General features: G+C 43.7%; 1 protein-coding gene across 2 annotated transcripts in view; it reads left to right on the top strand.

Annotated features, from left to right (window-relative positions):
• The window catches only part of LOC106583300 (retinoic acid receptor gamma-A), a 78,341-nt gene that overhangs the window by 36,270 nt on the left and 20,336 nt on the right, over positions 1-21,735 (top strand). Inside the window, exon 1 of one of the 2 annotated variants that reach the window (XM_014167339.2) lies at positions 14,271-15,036. The exons of the other annotated variant lie outside the window; for it this stretch is intronic. Coding sequence (XP_014022814.1) covers positions 14,898-15,036 — 139 coding nt within the window. The 5' untranslated portion in view covers positions 14,271-14,897. Of the gene's footprint in view, positions 1-14,270; positions 15,037-21,735 lie in introns of those variants that run through there. 2 annotated transcript variants of the gene reach the window in all.

A 21,735-nucleotide genomic window follows, 5' to 3' on the forward strand; every position in this document is an offset into this window, starting at 1 on the left:
ACAGTGCTTGGTCTTACCCCATCAATAAATTAGATTGTTTTACTCCATACTCCAAACAATGTATAGCCTAAACTATAGCCTCAACCATGGTTTACAGAACCACCTTCTTTACACTCCAACACCCATTTCACCTCCTCACAGACACCTATCCAGGTCACAGCACCAATGGGACAGACTGGTGTCTAACCTAGGCCACAAGACTGTGTTACCCTGCTAAGGCCCCACAAGTACAGGAGGGGACTAAGCACATACCCCTGAGGGGCCGCAGTGTTGAGGATCAGCGAAGCAGATGTATTGTTGCCTACCCTTACCACCTGGGGGAGGCCCGTCAGAAAGTCCAGGATCCAGTTGCAGAGGGAGGTGTTTAGTCCCAGGATCCGTAGTATTTTGGGCACTATGCTATTGAATGCTGAGCTGTAGTCAATGAACAGCATTCTCACATAGGTGTTCCTTTTGTCCAGATGGGAAAGGGCAGTGTGGAGTGCGATTGAGATTGCGTCATCTATGAATCTGTTGGGGCGGTATGTGAATTGGAGAAGGTTTAGGGTTTCCGGGATGATGGTGTTGATGTGAGCCATGACAAGCCTTTCATAGCACTTCATGGCTCCCGACATGAGTGCTACGGGGCGGTAGTCATTTAGGCAGAATACCTTTGCTTTCTTGGGCACAGGGACTATGGTGGTCTGCTTGGAACATATAGGTATTACAGACTCGGTCAGGGAGAGTTTGAAAATGTCAGTTAAGACACTTGCCAGTTGGTCTGCGCATGCTTAAAGTATACTTCCTGGCTTTGTGAATGTTGACCTGTTTAAAGGTCTTTCTCACATCGGCTACGGAGAGCGTGATCACACAGTCATCCGGAACAGCTGGTGCTCTCATGTATGCTTCAGTGTTGTTTGCCTCGAAGCGAGCATAAAAAGCATTTAGCTCATCTGGTCGGCTTGCGTCACTGGGCAGCTCGTTGCTGGGTTTCCCTTTGTAGTCCGTAAGAGTTTACAAGCCCTGCCACATCGGACGAGCATCAGAGGGATTCAATCTTAGTCCTGTATTGCCGCTTTGCCTGTTTGATGGTTTGTCTGAGGGCAAAGAAGGATTTCTTATAAGAGTCCGGATTAGTGTCCCGCTCCTTGAAAGCGGCAGTTCTAGCCTTTAGCTCGGTGCGGATGTTGCCTGTAATCCATGGCTTCTGGTTGGGATATGTACGTACGGTCACTGTGGGCACAACGTCGTCAATGTAGTTATTAATGAAGCCGGTGACTGAGGTAGTATACTCCTCAATGCCATTGGTTGAATCCCGGAACATATTCAAGTCTGTGCTAGCAAAACAGTCTTGTAGCGTAGCATCCAATTAATCTGACCACTTGCGTATTGAGTGAGTCACTGGTACTTCCTGCTTTAATTTTTGCTTGAAAGCAGGTATCAGGATATAAATATGGTCAGATTTGCCAAATGAAGGTCGAGGGAGAGCTTTGTATGCGTCTCTGTGTGTGGAGTGAAGGTGGTCTAGAGTTTTTTTCCCTCTGGTTGCACATGTGACATGCTGGTAGAAATGAGGTAAAACGATTTAAGTTTGCCTGCATTAAAGTCCCTGGCCACCAGGAGCGCCGCTTTTGGATGAGCATTTTCTTGTTTGCTTATGGCCTTGTGCAGCTCGTTGCTTGCGGTCTTAGTGCCAGCATCGGTTTGTGGTGGTAATTGCCCTGGTGCCATCCAGATTTTAAATTGTTCAAATACTTTGAGCGTTTGCTTGAGCCTGCCAGGAGTGCCAGATTGATGGGTTTTGCAACTTTGGGACTATTCCATGTCCATCAAAATAAGGGAAATAATGCATAAAGGAATTGATTTTGGAATGTTATTACATGATCGGTTGAGTTTATTATTTATTCATCAAAAAAGTTGCTACTGAAATGATAACGTAATACCCACCGGATAACACAATAATACTCTTGATTAATAATAATCAAGTAAATTGTGTGTGTGTGTGTGTGTTACTCTGCATGTATGTACATTTCAATGTGTGCTTGTGAGTGGCTATTTATGAGTATTCCTGTATGATGTGCATGAGTTTGTTTGTGTTGTGTTTGGGAGTGGGTGGTGGTATGTGCATCAAATTGAGGGAAGGAGTAAATAAAAACATTGATTTTGGTATGTTATTGTATGATTGGTTAAAGTTAGTGCATCATTCATAAAAAAGTTGTTACTCACCAGTTAATATAATAACCACCGGTTAATGTAATAGCTTTTAACCCAACCCCTCAAAAAGACACACATACATATACAGGTTTTGGAGAGGTGCGAGGGGCTGCCACACTGGGCGCCCGGGGAGTTGTTGTGGGGGGGTTAAGTGCCTTGCTCAAGGGCACAACAACAGGCAATGATGTCAGCAACCCTCCGGTTGCCAGATTACTTCCGACAGATTTTCCCCATGAGACCAATGTTGCTGCCTAACTAACCTGATATGTTACGTTATGTTAGGTTACATTATGAATAGAGTAGTGGTCGTACAGTATCATAAGAAATAGAGGATCTATAGCATCATGCGTCTTAACCGGTTGTACAATAGCATACGAATTGGATGATGTAACTTATCATACAACTTGGAGGACGTATAGTATTGCACGTCTTTAGCTGAGAGCAGGTTGCTTGTTGCGCTGTAACAACAAAGGAGAATTACGGGGAGAAATAACATTTGCGGTTGGGGGAACTAATGACAAAGGTTAGGGGAACTAAAATGACAAAGGTTAGGTGAATTTACATAGCAGGTGAAGTGAATTAGGTTGAGTTTGGAATAAGGGTTTAGGGGAAAAGTTAGCTAAAATGCTACAATTGTCCCTGACAGGACTCAATCATGTGACCTTTGGCTGGATATTTTGGTTTGATAGTGGGGTCAAGTTAGCCCTGGCTGCCTAAACCAGTGGTTCTCAAACCTCTCCTCGGGGACCCCCGGAAGTTCCATGTATTTGATCTATTCTAGAGCTAGCACACCTGATTCAACATGTCAACTAATCAACAAGTCATTGACTACATGAATCAGGTGAACTAGGTCAGGGCTCCAACAAAATTGTTAATCTTCTGGGGGTTCCCGAGGAGAGGTTTGAGAACCACTGGCCTAAACAGCCAGATATTGGGGTGTTGGTTTAGGGTTCAGTCAGGATACAGCATTAAGACATTTGGTATTTGTGCTATGCATCCTCAGAAAATATGCATATTTTAGTTTAGTGTCCACTTGGAAGCTATGAATAGACTTATTTTTGTTGAGCCAGATTTTCTTCTAAACTGTCTTTACCTTGAACATTTTGGACTATTCTAACTTATATATGTTGCCTTTTCTTTGAAACTTTGTTCAACTACAGAATGTTTGCCCATCTTGTCTCACTTTTTGTATAAGAAATCCCACTGGGCACAGACGTCAGTTCAACGTCTAGTTTTGATTATCATTTGGTTGTTGTAAACTAATGTGAATTCAACGTGAAATCAACACCATGTCAATGGATTTAGGTTAAAAGTTGGGTGAAAAAAAATCTGAAATTACCTTACATTGATGACTTTTTGCAAATCCAATCCGTTTTCCATGTCATCACATAGATTTTGGGAATTTAAATGACATGGAAACAACATTGATTCAACCAGGTTTTGCACAGTATCTCTTTGTCTTCAATATGGATCAATGGTATGTGACTTAAACATAAACAGACTTGAAACCTAACCCACAACTTTATCAGGTCTGAAAATCTGATAGAATCATTTAGTTCACAACTGAAAAGTCTGTTAAGGTTTACAACCAGCATAGTCCTTTCCAAACAGCTCATATGCAGTGCACCTGTAGGCCTACTATAATGTACTTCAAATGTGTGGAGAAATTGAGCTAAATGCAGATTTGATGTATCCTCAAGAGAAGTCAATAAAATTATATCGCATTACTAAGCCCTTCAATAATATGGCATTCAAGAGTGAAAACATGTGTTATCTGAAATATGTTGTTTGTGTAAAGGTTAAGAAATTATCACTTTTATGAACCTAAAATTGCAGAACGCTATGTTTCTCACACAGAATAGCAACCATTATCAATAACATGGTAGTTTGACCAAATATTACATAGGCCTACAGCACTCTCTGCTCCCACTTGTGGATGTGGAAGGGTACAATTATGCAACCAAATCTGTACATAAATACCAACACACACACACATATACAGACACACACACACACAGATACACACACACGTTCTGCTGTCATATAAGCTTGCTGATCTTGGAGGAATTTTGCCTCTTATAGGCGGTCTGGTCCGAAGCGGTCAGAGATGAGATGGAAGACGAAACGTTTCAAATGAATGCCACATTTTGATGGAAAAAAACACTAGGATGGCCCAAAAGTAAAGGTTACTTTAGTACTGAAGGGGCCCAGGACAAACAACACATTGTGTCTAATATTTGTTTTTATATAAAATCGGATTTGGAATTTTGGGTCTGGTCCCAGCCTTCAACCAACAGAGGCCTGTTTGAGTGCGTGTGTGTGTGTGTGTGTGTGTGTGTGCGTGCGTGCGTGCGTGTGTGTGAGAGAGTGCTCAAGAGAAGGATGGACTGTGTCTATGGAGAAAGATAATTGCATAATGTTAGTCAGTTGATTAAATTCTGGTTGGAAAATGTTGTGTTCGAGACCACCTAAAGACCAGAGCAAATTGAGTCCAAGTCAAGACCAAGACTGGGAGGGAGGCGAGGGGTCCAAGACCAAGTCAAGACCGAGACCAGATAAATGTGTCCAATTCAAGACCATGATTGTAATTGTGTCAATTCGTCCCCAATAATAAGAGTTTGAAATGTCCAGTATTTCTGTGTTCATATTTCAGAAGAACATTTGGATTCTTTATACATTCAGAATGGTGATAAAATGCATGCTGAGGGCAAATGCTAGCGAGACAATCTACAAATTATCACTAACCCAAACAAGTCTATAATGCATAAAAATATAAAATATGTTACAATTTCCCCCAGTCTCCCCTTACTAACAGTGAGGGTGCAATTTTCAAACAATGTACCCCACTCTTCCCTACCAGCAAATCAAGGAAAATCTGACAAGGGAGACACATTTCTGAGGATATTTTTCAATTAAAGTAAAGGACAGTAATGTTACGAGTAAAGTAGGAAGTCCAGGTTTCAACGGTCGAAAATATATGAATGTGTCATGAAAGGAGTGTGGATACTTGGCCTGGCGAAGTGGTTTTATGGGCTGACTGAATGAGAGCTGATAATTACGTTTTTCACACCACTTGTCTCAGTTGGGCTGGCAAGAAATTACATGTCCTCATTGTCCGAGACCGAGTTTAGACTGAGTAAAAATGTATTCAAAACAAGAAAAAATGAATTTGACACGAGACAACATCGAGACACTCAATATGTGGTCTTGAGGCTGAGTGGTAGTCTACAACACTGGAGGGTAGATGATGGTGATGGAGTCTACTGATGATCTTGTAGAGGGAAAGTCTGGGATCCAGCCGGAGTCTTATAGCCAATGGACTTCTCCTCTTCCACCCTGTGTAGCAGAGTTCAGAATAGTAGCCAGTCGTCCTCACTACAAGCCCTCTGACTCAGTACTGCTGTATTCCTCTATCTCCCATTCCTCTCACGCTTCAGGCGACTCCTCAAATGATCAGGAACTGGCAGCCAAGTGAAACATGGTTCCGAGGTTGCCATGACGCCACAAATTCGCCTAGGCAGAGAGCTCTGTAAATATTGTACATATTTGTTTTTAATTAAAATTTTCAATAAACTTTTGGGGTTTTTTGTTAACTTAATAAGGGTTGATCTGAAATATCTGCTGGCAAACCACGGAGTTGTAGGCCTAATGACAGCAAGTCAGTTTATTTGGCTTGGCTAGCTAACTAGTTCGATTTGCTCCAGGAACTGGCTAATGGTATTTGAATGATGCATTCACATCACCAGCGTTTCGTTCCTACTATCCCGGTTCCTGGAAGGATGTGGACTGCGGTGTAGGGGACTGTTCCAGACTGTCGAGGTGTGGTGGTCTTTTCTGGAGCTTTTAATCCCCGTTTCCACTGGCACTTAAAATTAGGGCCAAATTAGGGCTGGCTCAAATGGAATTCTCAAATTCAAGATTGGACAATGGAAACCCAGGCCAACACAGTCCAGTTTCACAACTGGTGCCAGCTCGATTAGAATTCGGGCTGGTGACGCTGATTACTATGAAACCACCAGCTTGTCACTGCTGGATGCTGACACAACGTTTAGCTAGGTTGTTTGGGCTTGTTGCAGTTAGCTAGCACATGGACAAGCAATACTGCAGTAGTCAGACATTACATGAATTACCACCATAGCTGGATCCTTCATTCATTTTTGCACTACACAATACACTTTAATGAGAACTGTCAGCCCTCGAATGCTAGCTACCTAACGTAACGTTAGCTAGCAAATCAGAGTTGAAACAAGCTAGCTCGCTAATGTGAGCTAGCAGGAATTTTAGCTGGCCATGTCGTATTGAAAGCATACCGAACCTGTCATCTGGTTTGCTTAGTTAGCTAGCTAGCTAATAGCCAATGCCATGGCAAGCAAGGTAACACTTAAGCTAGCTAGCTAGCCTGTTATTCTAGCGATGATGCTAACCATTTAGCTAGCTAGCTAATGTTAGCAAGCTAAATACATGGCTCTGATTCTGTCTGGAGTATGGGGTAACGTTGGTTACAGCATGGTAAGGGTGAATTAAATACTTCAACATCTTGCTAGCAACATTCGAAGCCAGCTGCACATCACATATTGGCTACCTAGTAACATGACATCATTTTCTAGGTGGGTGTTATACTTTGATAGTGGGTGATCCATCTTCAGGTCTGACTGACGTTTTCTCCCTGACTGTCTCATCGATGCTCCCTCCACTCAAGCTACTACTACTGATTGCCTTTCCGAACTGCCTTGACATCTGAAGCTGTGGAAGACCATCAGCCATGAACTGCCAGATCCCTACATTTGTTTTTGTTTTGCTTGTTTGTAATGAAAAGCGCTATATAAAATAAATGTATTATTATTATTATTATTAAACAAAAAAGCTGGTAGTGTCCAGATGGATTTTTCAAACAAGCACATTAGCCAGCTAGCTAGCTAAATTGTTAACCTATCAGTCAATCTGCAAATCCGTCCCACTGGTAACATATTTGTTGAATCAACGTTGTTTCAGGTCATTTCAATCAAATTAAATTGAACCAACTGTGGAATATTCTTTGAATTGAATTCTGTGCCCAGTGGTGTGGCTCAAAAACACCAGATATATCCAATAAAAATGTTGAATCAACAAAACATTGGTGCCAATGTCCCCAACCTGGGCTCGAACCAGGGACCCTTGCACACATCAACAACTGACACCCCACGAAGCATTGTTTCCCATCGCGCCACAAAAGCCACGGCCCTTGCAAAGCAAGGGGAAAACCTACTTCAAGTCTCAGAGCGAGTGACGTCACCGATTGAAACGCTATTAGCGTGCATCACCGCTAGCTAACTAGCCATTTCACATCGGTTACACCAAAAAAAAGTTCAAACAAAAGTACAATATTTACAGATCTTTCTGCCTAAGCTTACTCATGGTGCCAACTACAGAACACAGGCTACTTCAAAATAACAGGACGAAATACACCGAAATCAGAGAATGAGTCCATTTTCTCTGAAGAAAACACTGCTTGTTATTTGTATTCGTTTTAAAATGTAGTTGTTTAGAAGAGAAACTTGAGTCAGGCACAAAATCAAAACAAATGTACAGAGGGGCCGCATGGGGAGCTGGGCAACTCGGCATGATGACAGATGCAGATAAAGGACCCTTTGACAAGAGATGGACACAAACCTCAACCAATGAAAATTGGTCTGGTCTTGAGAGCGAGGTGGTCCAATGGAATTCAGTGAGTGGTTGCAGTCTGAAGAGGAGGGTGGGGCATAAGCGCTCCAATTTGCACTAATGCACACTTTTGCTGATCTCTTCCTGATCCAAAGCTCTTCCTGGCTTTGTCCATCATCCTCTGACTGTTATTTCTTGCTCCAATGTCAAGATACTATAAGTTTTCTCATTTAGAATGATCCACAGTCTGATACACAGGCTTGAACTGATGAGCAAATGCTTTAGGCCTGTTCTATTCTCACAACACAATATACACCCATTTTGAGCTAGTCACACATTGTTCTCAGTAATGTTTCAGCGTCGAGCCTCGACTTGGGTGTGTGTGCGTGTATGTGTGTGTGTAGGGGAGGGCTTGTGTGGTGTTATGTGTCTCTGTCATCACATGCGCTCAGTTTCAGCATGTCCAAACCCACACACACCACTGCCAGCCTGGTCTCAAAGGAACTGAAGGCTATGCATTCCAACACAAGTAAATGCCACGCAAAGTGCAAAAGTTCTATAGTCCCGTAATTACGACCATAATTGTGACTGCAGCCTTATTGATGAACACATTGTGACTTGTGCCCAGGCTGTTAGTGCTGGTGTTATGAGAGACTGAGAAAGACCATTGTTCTGGCCTGTGTGTGTTTGTGTCAGAAATGACAACAGGATGAATAGCTGAGAAACCAGTTACTGAAATGCCCTGTGAAGAGCTGGAATGTGACTGTGTGTACTGTGTGTGTGTGTGTGTGTGTGTGTGTGTGTGTGTGTGTGTGTGTGTGTGTGTGTGTGTGTGTGTGTGTGTGTGTGTGTGTGTGTGTGTGTGTGTGTTCGAAAAATTGTTGGAGAGAGAGAAAGAGAGCGAAAGAAACAGAGAGAGCGGGAATGGGCCACCCTTTTCCTGTCTGCATTCCCTCTTTCGTTTCTGTCTCTTTTTCCTCAGTCCTGGGCTTGGGGGCTGTAGGGGAGGGATTGTTGAGGGGGTGGGGGGGGCTGTAATTGTCTCAAGGTGTGGAGAGAACAGACCAGGCTGAGATTTTGCAGCTACGCTCCCTTCTGTATCACAGACAAGTATGTGTGTGTGTGTGTGTGTGTGTGTGTGTGTGTGTGTGTGTGTGTGTGTGTGTGTGTGCGTGTGTGTGTGTGTGTGTGTGTGTGTGTGTGTGTGTGTGTGTGTGTGTGTGTGTGTGTGTGTGTGTGTGTGTGTGTGTGTGTGTGTGTGTGTGTGTGTGTGTGTGTGTGTGTGTGTGTCCTGCGTGTTGAAAGACAGGTAAAAATGTTGCGACTGGGAGAGGGAAAGGTTTTGAGGGGGACACAGAGGGGAAAGCTTACATGAACAAAGCAAAGCTGAAAAGGCAAAAAGAGGCCGTAGCATCACGAAAATAAGGACTTTTTTCAAGGAAGTTTTACTATTGTACCATAGTGAGATAAATGAGGGACAGTAGAGAAAAAGAGAGGAGGAGTAAGAGAGTAAGAATAATAGAGAGAAAAAATGCAACAGTACATAAACCGAGTGGTGAGGATATTGACATAACAGTATACCTGTGTTAATACAGTAAGGCAAAATCTAATCGGATAATGAAAAAAGAAATGTAAAAACAGAGAGATCGGATGAAAAGTGAGCCAGGGAAACAACAGAAACCAGGGAGGGAGGGAGGGAGGAGAAGGGCAGGAGAAGTCTGGAGGGGGGTTAGTTCCCCACTGGGGGTTTCTTCAAGAGTTCATCTCTCTTGAACGAGGGAAGGAAAGGAGAAGGGATGGGGGTGGAGTTGACCATATAGAGAGCGTATGAAGTATTGAAAGTCACGGCACCAGAGTTAAGTTGGCTTGCGGGGGAAAGTGTGGTTTTAATGTGGCTGAAGTAGCCAATAACCCCAGGGCTGGGCAAACCAACTGAATTGATTTGAGTTGAACTGAATAAATTGAATTATAAAAACAACACAAGCCAGATGAAGTGAAAAGAGAGAGAGTCCGAGAGGTGAAAACACAAACCCACAGGAGAGAGAGAGAAAGACAGAGAGAGAAGGGGAGGGGGGAGAGGGGGGAGAGGGGGAGGTAGAGCAGGAGAGGCAGGGAGGGAGAATTATAGATTGACAGGTGAACATAATGTACACACAGCTGACAACATGCTTGTGTTGATTTATGGAACATGCTCCTCTCTTAAAATGTTATGAAATACCTTCTGTATCAGTTAAAATGACTTTCCCTCTCTTTAACGGGTCAGCCACTACTTGGGTCAGTGGCTGAAACTTTGTCAGTAGCAGTTTAGTCTACGTTGCTGCTGTGCTTTTTGATGTGTTTGGTCAAACCCTTTTTGTGTTTGAAGTTGGTAATCAGAGAGGAAAAGTGAACGATAGTATGGGCAGCAATAACGAGACCTGAGACTCATTCCAATAAAAGCAGGACATCATTAAGGAGGGTAGAATGAGAGAGTGAGGCAAAAACAGAGAGATAGGTAAGGGAGAACGAGACCGTGTGTGTGCAGCCTAGCGGTTAAGAACGTTGGGCTAGTAACTGAAAGATCACTGGTTCAAATCCCAGAGCTGACTTGATGAAAAAGCTGTTAATGTGCCCTTGAGCAAGGCACTTAACCCTAATTGCTCCTGTAAGTCACTCTGGATAAGAGTGTCTGCTAATGACTACTGTGTGTGAAATAGAGACGAGATGGGAAGGGTGAAACATTTATCATAGTCAGCCAGAGAACAAAGGAAAAGCATGATATAGAAATGAGGAAGTAAATATCAGATTGCCACCTTAAAATGACAGTCAGGCTGTAAGCTATGGTCATCATGGGCAGTTGTTGCATAATCCACTTACTTGGGAAAGTTGCACAATACTGTGTAATTCATTAAACCCCCTCTCTGGGTCATCAGGTTGAACTGTATGTCTGTGGTTTCCTCCCCATGGCAATGTCATCTGAAGTCTCTGTGGTGCCTTCACCCTACATGCAGTGACCATCAGAAATGATCCATCTGTCACTTAATGCAAGCTAAGTGTGGTACACTTAGTCTCAGCATTAATTTACAATAAGATGGCACTCTTCTCTTAACATTGTGTTTTGACTCAGTACACTATGAAGTGGTTGTTGGAACCCTAGAGAGGAACCTCAAGTCTGTATGGGTCTCAACTTCCGGACTAGTCTCCGTGCTGTTGTGCTGTTTGTTGCTACTTGGCTATCTGCCAAACTTTTCAGTTTTTACTTTTAATACATTTACAAACATCTCAACTTTTTTCATTCAACTTTTTCACCCCAGACGCTTTATCTAGACATTGTTCAACAGGACCTCCACCAGCCGAAAAAAGCAAAGTAGTAACATTAACACTATGCCATCTACAGTAATTGCAGTCGCTGTACTCATAATATACAGGAGAACTATCGCCTTACGCTGAGGATAGCTGTGTTGGAAGCACAGTTTCAGATGCAATCATTAGGCAAGAGCAATTTAAGTGTAGGAAAGAATGAAACAGCGTCTGTGCCACCAGTAAGTACAGATAGTAGTATAAATCCCCCCCGCAGTCTGACTATTTTCAATAGGCTTCTGGAAAGAAAAGCTGTCGGCATGCTCTACATGTGTCACTCATTCAGCCGACAGAAACTTTCAACCGGTTCTCCCTATTAAGCAACGAGTTGGAGTCAGAGGCCGAGCCTTCTCAGGTCTGAGCCGCCGAAGCCTCCCACAATTAGCTCTGACAAACTGAAAACCCTAGTCATTGGCAAATCCATTACCCGCAATATTAGACTTAAAAAGAATCCTCCATACACTGTTTACCAGGGGGCAGGGCTACCGACGTTAAGGCTAATCTGAAGATGGTGCTGGCTAAAGCTAAAACTGGCGAGTGTAGAGAGTATAGGGATATTGTTATCCACGTCGGCACCAACGATGTTAGGATGAAACAGTCAGAGGTCACCAAGCGCAACATAGCTTCAACGTGTAAATCAGCTAGAATGTGTTGGCATCGAGTAATTGTCTCTGGCCCCCTCCCAGTTAGGGGGAGTGATGAGCTCTACAGCAGAGTCTCACAACTCAATCGCTAGTTGGAGACTGTTTTCTGGCCCTCACAAAAGATAGAATTTGTAGATAATTGGCCCTCTTTCTGGGACACACCGACAAACAGGGCCAAGCCTGGCCTGCTGAGGAGTGACGGACTCCATCCTAGCTGGAGGGGTGCTCTCATCTTACCTATGAACATAGACAGGGCTCTAACTCCTCTAGCTCCACAATGAGATAGGGTGCAGGCCAAGCAGCTTAGTGGAGTCTGCCACCGTGTCTGTGCCTCGATCTAGGTTTAGCAAAACTAAACATGGCGGTGTTCGCCTTAGCAATCTCACTGGGATAAAGACCTCCTCCATTCCTGTCATTATTGAAAGAAATTGTGATACCTCACATCTCAAAATAGGGCTACTTAATGTTAGATCCCTCACTTCCAAGGAAGTCATAGTCAATGAACTAATCACTGATCATAATCTTGATGTGATTGGCCTGACTGAAACATGGCTCAAGCATGATGAATTTACTGTGTTAAATGAGGCCTCCTGGTTACACTAGTGACCATATCCCCCGCGCATCCCGCAAAGGCGGAGGTGTTGCTAACATTTATGACAGCAAATTTCAATTTACAAAAAAGAATTCATGAAATCTATGTAGCCTACTCAATCATTTTTTATAGCTACTGTTTACAGGCCTCCTGGGCCTTATATAGCATTCCTCACTGAGTTCCCTGAATTCCTATCAGAACTTGTAGTCATGGCAGATAATTAAAAAAAAAATATATATATATATTGTATTTTTTTTATTCACATGGAAAAGTCCACAGACCGACTCCAAAAGGCTTTCGGAGCCATCATCGACTCAGTGGGTTTTGTCCAACATGCCTCCGGACCTGCTCATTGCCATAGTCATACTCTGGATCTAGTTTTGTCCCGTGGAATAAATGTTGTGGATCTAAATGTTTTTCCTCATAATCCTGGACTATCGGACCACCATTTTATTACGTTTGCAATCGCAACAAATTTAATTTAACCTTGCATAATACCCTAGATGCAGTCGCAGCCCTAAAAACAAAAAACAATTGTTACAAGAAATTTGCTCCCTGGTATACAGAAAATAGCCGACCCCTGAAGGAAGCTTCCAGAAAATTGGAACGGAAATGGTGCTCCTCCAAACTGCAAGTCTTCCCGACTAGCTTGGAAAGACAGTACTGTGCAGTATCGAAGAGCCCTCACCGCTGCTCGATCATCCTATTTTTCCAACCTAATTGAGGAGAATAAGAACAATCCAACATAAAAAAAAAATGGTAATGTCGCAAAGCTAACTAAAAAGCAGCATTCAACAAGAGAGGATAACTTTCACTTCAGCAGTGATAAATTCATGAACTTATTCGTTGAAAAGATCATGATCATTAGAAAGCAAATTACGGACTCCACTTTTAATCTGTTTATTTCTCCAAAGCTCAGTTGTCCTGAGTCTGCACAGAACTGCCAGGACCTGAGATCAATGGAGACACTCACATTTTTTTTATCTCTTGACACATACATGAAAATAGTCATGGCCTCTAAACCATCAAGCTGCATACTGGACCCTATTCCAACTAAACTACTAAAAGAGCTACTTCCTGTGCTTGGCCCTCCTTTGTTGAACATAATAAATGACTCCCTATCCACTGGATGTACACCAAACAGACTAAAAGTGGCTGTAATAAAGCATCTCTTGAATAAGCCAAACCTTGACCTGGAAAATGTAAAAAAATATCGGCTTATATCAAATCTCACATTCCTCTCAACATTTTTTGAAAAAGCTGTTGACATTTACTCCTGAGGTACTGACCTGTTGCACCCTCTACAAGCACTGTGATTATTATTTGACCCTGCTGGTCATCTATGAATGTTTGAACATCTTGAAGAACAATCTGGCCTTAAATGGCCATCTATTCTTAGAATCTCCACCCGGCACAGCCAGAAGAGGACTGGCCACCCCTCAGAGCCTGGTTCCTCTCGAGGTTTCTTCCTAGGTTCTAGGGAGTTTTCCTAGCCACCGTGCTTCTACACCTGCATTGCTTGCTGTTTGGGGTATTAGGTTGGGTTTCTATAAAGCACTTTGTGACATCTGCTGATGTAAAAAGGGCTTTATAAATACATGTGATTGATAGATTGATTGAGGGGGGGGATGATTTTCAATTGAGAAAATAGTGAAAGGAGGAGGGCTGAGAGAAAGAGAAAGAAAGAAAGGGAGGCATAGTGTTTGTTTTCATTTGTCAAATATGAAATATGAAGAGGAAAGAGGGCGGGAAAGCCGACAGAGAAAATAGGAGCAGGAGAAAGTTTGTGACCAACCTGACTCCGAGAGGCCGCCCCTGGCTCTCTAGGTCCCTCCCCCCTCCTCCCCTCTCTTCCTCCCCTGTCTCTGCTGAGAGAACAGCCAGTTGGTTCGCTCCACAGTGTCACTTGCTGTGTGTGAGAGGCCTAGAGAGCTGAGGAGAAGGGGGTGTTTAGATCATTTACAGCCGCGAAGGAGAGACACTCAGAGGGGAGAGAGAGCTCGAGAGACTGACGACTGAGTGTGAGAGAGTGGGAAGCAGTCTGGAGCTCGAGAGAAGAGCTCAAGAGAAGACCAGAACCAAAGAAAGAAAGCTGTTCAACTCTAAAACCAACACACACACACAGAGAGAGAGAGAGAGAGAGAGAGAGAGAGAGAGAGAGAGAGAGAGAGAGAGAGAGAGAAGGCAGTCAAGGACTTTATCAGAGTGGAACCAAGCAGGGGTTGAAACAGACCAACAGCATCAGGACTAGGCTCACCCTGACTGGGGCTCGGAGGTCCCCTCCGACAACAACCACAAGCCTGGGCTGCTCTCTGAGCTGCTCTCTGAGCTGCTCTCTGAGCTGCTCTCTGAGCTGCTCTTGTTTTGTTCTGTGTGGAAATTCCTTTGAGACGTCACTGCTAGCTGAGCTCAGCTGAACAACCACAGCCGAGAAAGACTGTTGTGGTTGCTTGTCAAACTATAGTGTGTGTGGAGCTAGAGCGAGGAGCATGTTTGACTGTATAGAGGCTCTGGCCCCCCGGCCGCTCTTCGACGTGTCCACTCAGGGGGCTTGCATGTTGGGCAAGGCCACCCCCTTCTTCCCTGGTCTGGACCCCTTTGCCTGGGCTGGGATGGCCAGTGTTCAGTGTAAGTGACGTGTTTGCTCTGTCTCCTCACTTGACTCATCAGACTGGAAAAGCTTGACTGTGTGTGTGTTGTGTTTGAGTGTGTTTGTGCAGAGCCAGGATTTTTACACTCCTCATTAGACTGGTGGTGTTATTGTAATCATCCGGAAGAGCGACTATCTGTGTGTGTGTGTGTGTGTGTGTGTGTGTGTGTGTGTGTGTGTGTGTGTGTGTGTGTGTGTGTGAGAGAGAGAAAGAGTGTGTCCTTATCAGAGTGCTGGTGTTGTTATCATAGAGCTCTCTCCACAGGAAGAGCCCGATTCCATTGGATTCTCTGTGCCCCTTCTCACCCTCCAGTTTGTTTGTTTATGTACTTAGTGTGTGTGTGTGACTGTGTATTTATTCATCATCGTGTTTGTTTTCTTTCTGAATGATTTCAGATGAAGGATTTAGCTCTGTCTATCAATATGGGCCCCCTGACCTTGTGAGGTGTTTAGAAACTAATAACCAAAGTCAAAATGAAAATGGATCCGTAAAAAGGATCACAAGAGGCCTAATGATGAAAGCCTATGACACATTTCAGTAGAGATCTGGGTAACTGATGCAATGTGAATAACTACTTAAAAACATAATTATCTGTCTTAAAGGTTAATTTGAGGGCAAAACTGTTAATGAAAAATGAATAGATGCATGAATAAGTAGGACAGTACAGTTGGCCCAGTAACAACTGAGGCCTTGGGCCCTCTCTCTTTCTGGAGGCTTTTCCCAGGCCTTGGAGTACAACAGGGCCCTCTGTCTTTCTGGAGGCTTTGCCCAGGCCTTGGAGTACAACAGGGCCCTCTCTCTTTCTGGAGGTTTTACCCAGGCCTTGGAGTACAACAGGGCCCTCTCTCTTTCTGGAGGCTTTGCCCAGGCCTTGGAGTACAACAGGGCCCTCTCTCTTTCTGGAGGCTTTACCGAGGCCTTGGTGTACAACAGGGCCCTCTCTCTTTCTGGAGGCTTTGCCCAGGCCTTGGAGTACAACAGGGCCCTCTCTCTTTCTGGAGGCTTTTCCCAGGCCTTGGTGTACAACAGGGCCCTCTCTCTTTCTGGAGGCTTTGCCCAGGCCTTGGAGTACAACAGGGCCCTCTGTCTTTCTGGAGGCTTTTCCCAGGCCTTGGAGTACAACAGGGCCCTCTCTCTTTCTGGAGGCTTTACCGAGGCCTTGGTGTACAACAGGGCCCTCTCTCTTTCTGGAGGCTTTACCGAGGCCTTGGAGTACAACAGGGCCCTCTCTCTTTCTGGAGGCTTTACCGAGGCCTTGGTGTACAACAGGGCCCTCTCTCTTTCTGGAGGCTTTACCGAGGCCTTGGTGTACAACAGGGCCCTCTCTCTTTCTGGAGGCTTTGCCCTTAGCTAACACACAACATTGTTTAAATGTTTTTATTTAACTAAGCAAGTCAGTTAAGAACAAATTCTTATTTACAATGACAGTCTACAAAAGCCAACCCCAGAGCAATAGTGCGCCGCCCTATGGGACTCCCAATCACAGCCGGTTGTGATACAGCCTGAATTCAAACCAGGCTGTAGTGACGCTTCTAGCACTGAGATGCAGTGCATTAGACTGCTGCACCACTCGGGAGCCTGTTTAATGCCTGTTTGAGTGAGATGGAGTGAAAGAGAATGGGTGTGAGAAAATAACTGGAGTTGTTATTGTTATGTAGCCTATCTACCCTCACCACTGTATTTCATATGATAATACTCTGTCTCTGGACACATGGAGTTTCTGGCATGCTCATTTGAATATGAGCTAAAATAATGTGTTCCAATCTAGACGTAACATAGTAAATGTAAATCTGGGACACTCCAATTACTATGATATGTTACGTTTCATTATGTTACGTTATGTTTCATATGGTATGTATTCATTTGTGGATATCAATCATCCATTCCGTATAATATGTTGCAAATTAAAATTCTTATATTTTCCGAATTGCAATTTGTAAAATATGTTACAGATTTTTCAGGGGGTGCTGCAGCACCCTCTGACCCCTACTTCCCGCGGCTGTGCCTCTGACATGCGGTAATGATAAAATGTGGTGTAATAGCCTACACTTTTCTTGATGTTTTAATTATTGTGATAGGCTCATATTTTACCAGTATGGCGTACCCTACTATTTACTAATTTGAGTGCCCCGGATTTACATTTACTATGTTACATTTAGTCTATGAGACCAGGCTGCGTGAAAAGACAGGGACAATTATTAAAGGTGTTATATTTATCAATTTTATCCAGTTGGCCTACAAACTTTTATGCAAGGCTCTACCCTTTAGCGCCTTTTGTTTTGGTTTAATAAAGGCGAGTTGGAATTCATGGCAGTAGGCTACACTGTGTGCTGGTTAGTTTCAGTTCTCCAGGTGAAAGACCTATATATCTTCATTAATCGTGAAGACACTTGGGTTTCAGGAGCTGTCAGCCCCACAGTGTTTCCCTTAAATGAAGACGGATTATCTGTCAAGGCGAGCAAGGCCACAGCCGGTCTCAACTTGCTTAATACAATCACCAACTTCTGAAGGGACAGAACAACAACATACTACTTACTATACAATTAGCCTATATTTCTACATCAAAACTATGGGCATTCCTTTGGTAAGACGTTAGGTCCTATAGTGTCCTTATTACAGAGAAATTACATTTATGTTTGTGCAAATGTGCATAGTGGCCATCGCAACACTTTTCAGTTGAAGAGAACAAGATCTATTTTTCCACGAACACCATGAACGAATTAAGTTCTGTTTATAAACTAATTGCCTCTTATTGTAGTCTACAGCAGTTGGTTGTCTTCACAAAATAGCATCAGTTGTTAGGGAGTTTGAGAAAGAGAGAAAATGAGAACACAGGATATAGACTACAAAAATGTCCTTTGATAGGTGTGGAGTTGTGTGTGGACGGCCCTGGCGGTGGAGAGAGAAGAGAGAGAGAGCTAGAGCATTGAGTGTTCTTCTTTTTGACCGGTGTTCTGTTTCAATCCTCTGTTCCCAATAACTGGCGAAGAGGTGTAATACCCCCACTGTATTCACACTGGTTAGCCCTCATTGTTTCCCTTTCAGATGGATGAGCTAGCTATGACTCATCCTCACCTTGCCAAACACAAATTTGATAACGTAAATATTCTGAAGGATGTAGGTCTTTCTCATATGACACCAGCAGAATAGAATGTTTGGCCTACAGGAGAGCACAACGTATCAGCACTAGTATCAACACAGCCAACCTGTGTGTGGAGGATCCATCCAGGGGGTAGATTGGAATAGAGTCTCTGTCACAGTGTGGAACTTGATCATGTTACTTCTCTAAATTCTCATAATCTGGGATAGGCATTCAGGGGGCCCTGGGGTGTGTGTGTGGGGGTTTGTGTGCATCTGTGTGTATGTGTGTCTGTGTCTGTGTGTGGCTATCTTTCCTGTTTTCTGTTGTTTTTATGTGAGAGTTCAAGACCTCTCTGCCTCCCTTTGTTTAAATGTCAGAGGTTATGGAGTGAGCACAGACAGGCCAAAGTCAGGACCTGTGTGTGTGTGTGTGTGTGTGTGTGTGTGTGTGTGTGTGTGTGTGTGTGTGTGTGTGTGTGTGTGTGTGTGTGTGTGTGTGTGTGTGTGTGTGTGTGTGTGTGTGTGTGTGTGTGCACGCGTGTGTGTGTGTGTGTGTGTGTGTGTGTGTGTGTGTGTGTGTGTGTGTGTGTGTGTGTGTGTGTGTGCGTGTGTGCGCGTGTGTGTGTGTGCGTGTGTGCGTGTGTGTGTGTGTGTCCCTCTTTGCACAATGGTGGGCTTCCTAAAAAAGAAAGCGAAAGGGATCATTTTAAACACTACTGAGTATAAAGTAGGCACTGTATTGTACAAGGATGAAAGCAACACCAAACAAGTGTAACCGGTGTGAAATGGATAGCTAGCGGTGCGTGCTAGTAAGTGGCGTCACTCACTCTGAGTCCTTGAAATAGTTGTTTCCCTTGCTCTGCAAGGGCTGTGACTTTTGTGGAGCGATAGGTAACGATGCTTCGAGGGTGACTGTTGTCGATGTGTTCAGAGGGTCCCTTGTTCAAGCCCAGGTTGGGGTGAGGAGAGGGATGGAAGTAATGTTGTTACATTGATGCTGTTGACCCGTATCACTGGGTGCTGTGGAGAAAGCGGAGGTGGCTAGCTAGTTAGTGGTGCACGCTAGTAGTGTTTCCATAGGTGACATCGATCGCTCTGAGACCTTGAAGCATTTGTTTCCCTTGCTCTGCAAAGGCAGCAGTTTTTGTGCAGCGATGGGTTACGGTGCTTTGTGGGAGGCAGTTGTTGATGTGTTCAGAGGGTCCCTGATTCGGCCCAGGTTGGGGCGAGGACAGGGGCGAATGCAACACTTACACTGAAGCAACACTGTTACATAGCATTATTTTGAGTGCTTATGAGTTTGCTGCTGTGTGTGTGTTCATCTCACTGAATCATGCATACAGTCGGGTCTTTGTCTTGTCAGAACCCATCAACATAATGTGTTTGCCTTTAATGAAGGCCTTTAATTATTCAATTATAATTACAAAAGGCTCAATTAAGAGATGAAACTGCCTGCGGTGACGGGGCAGTAAGAAGACAAGGATGAAAGAGGAGTGAAGGGGTTTTGATCGATTAACATTTACCCCCTATAATTCCATCACTTCTTCTGTACTCGGGGGGGTTTCATCCTTTCAGCAGAGAATACACCAGCAAGTCTTCTCTGGGAGTATACCACTAATCCCCTGACTCTCTCTGATTCTCCGCTCTCTCCCCTTGATGGTCATATAGCCACATCATATCTACTGTATGTTAGGAAGCTCAGGTGAAATAGGGTTACAACATGCAACATACAACAATTTCAAAGATTTTATTGAGTTACAGTTTATATAAGGAAATCAGTCAATTTAAATAAATTCATTAGGCCCTAATCTATGAATTTCACATGATTAGGAATACAAATATGCATCTGTTGGTCTCAGATACCTTAAATAAAATGCCACCATTTATCTCATGCAGCGCGACAATGGGCCTCAGGATCTTGTCACGGTATCTCTGTGCATTCAAATTGCCATCAATAAAATGCGTTGTTGTCTGTAGCTTATGCTTGTCTATACCATAACCCCACTGCCACCATGGGGCACTCTGTTCACAATGTTGACATCTGCAAACCGCTCACCCACACAACGGTATACATGTGGTCTGCGGTTGTGAGGCTGGTTGGACGTACTGCCAAATTCTCTAAAACAACGTTGGAGGCGGTTTATGGTAGAGAAATGAACATTCAATTCTCTGTTAACAGCTCTGGTGGACATTCCTGCAGTCAGCATGCCAACTGCACACTCCCTAAAAACTTTAGACATCTGTGGCATTGTGTTGTGTGACAAAACGGCACATTTTAGTGGCCTTTTATTGTCCCCAGCACAAGGTGCACCTGTGTAATGATCATGCTGTTTAATCAGGTTCTTGATATGCCACACCTGTCAGGTGGATGGATTATTTTGGCAAAGGAAAAATTCTCACTAAGAGGGATGTAAACACATTTGTGCACAACATTTGAAAGAAATAAGCTTTTTGTGTATATGGAAAATGTTGGGGATCTTTTATTTCAGCTTATGAAACATGGGACCAACACTTTACATGTTGCGTTGATGTTTTTGTTCAATGTAGTTTGACTAAAGTGCTATGGCTTCAGGATGAAACAATATGGTTAAAGATGAACTGCAAGGTGAGCATATTTCAATGGACAGGGAGAATCAAACCTACATTGCAGTATTTAGTAAAGCATAAACACACCTTTTTCATGGTCAAATAAAAAATGCCAAATACTTCTACACTCCTCATAGGTGTATGTTTTAGTTTTCATAATACATTTCCTGTATGCACAAGGGCAGCAGTTTGTAAAGTAAAAAAAACACAAACATACTAGGGCCAGTTTGAAGTGAATCTGTCTAAGACAAGGATAGGGAGACAGAGGGAAATACTATATGTGAGGTAGATGGTAGCTGAGTGGGTTGAGAGAGAAGAGAATAAACCCAGTGTGTGTGTGTGTGTGTGTGTGTGTGTGTGTGTGTGTGTGTGTGTGTGTGTGTGTGTGTGTGTGTGTGTGTGTGTGTGTGTGTGGTGTGTGTGTGACTCACTGTAGTGTATTTGCCCAGCTGGACAAGTGAGGGAAAGGTGTCTTTGTGTGCTTCGTGTGTCTGTCCCAGCGCTTAGACGGCCTTCCCTCTGTGTGCCTGCACAGATTTCACAGGCCCCTGATGGAATTCGATAATGGCATTTTATAGCCTGTCTTCAGTGGGCAAGGGAACACAGTAAATAATATGGGCTGTCCGTCCATGGTGCGTCCACTCCTATGGGTCCTACACATTGTCCTGGGACGCCTCTAGGCTGGCCTTCACATAGTGCCACTGGGCCAGGGCCAGTGGAGAAGGACTCCATGTTACACCCCATCACTCTCCACGAACTTGATTATGTCTATGTGTAGTAGTAGTAGTGAAGCCTAGTAGTAGTGTAGTAGTGTATGTTTGTATTGCTCTCGAGTTATTAGCTGGATTATATTCTGCTGTGCTATACCAGCCGACCACACAAAATGTATTGATTTTGAGAGACTGATACGTTGATATACTGATTGAGCATTTCACTCTTAAAATGCAAACACAAAGTAGTTGTCATGGATGCAAGTGAGCTGAAATGCCTTGTGGGATTTGTAGCTAGG

Source organism: Salmo salar, chromosome ssa22, assembly GCF_905237065.1.
Source record: "Salmo salar chromosome ssa22, Ssal_v3.1, whole genome shotgun sequence".
Classification (NCBI taxonomy): Eukaryota; Metazoa; Chordata; class Actinopteri; order Salmoniformes; family Salmonidae; genus Salmo; species Salmo salar.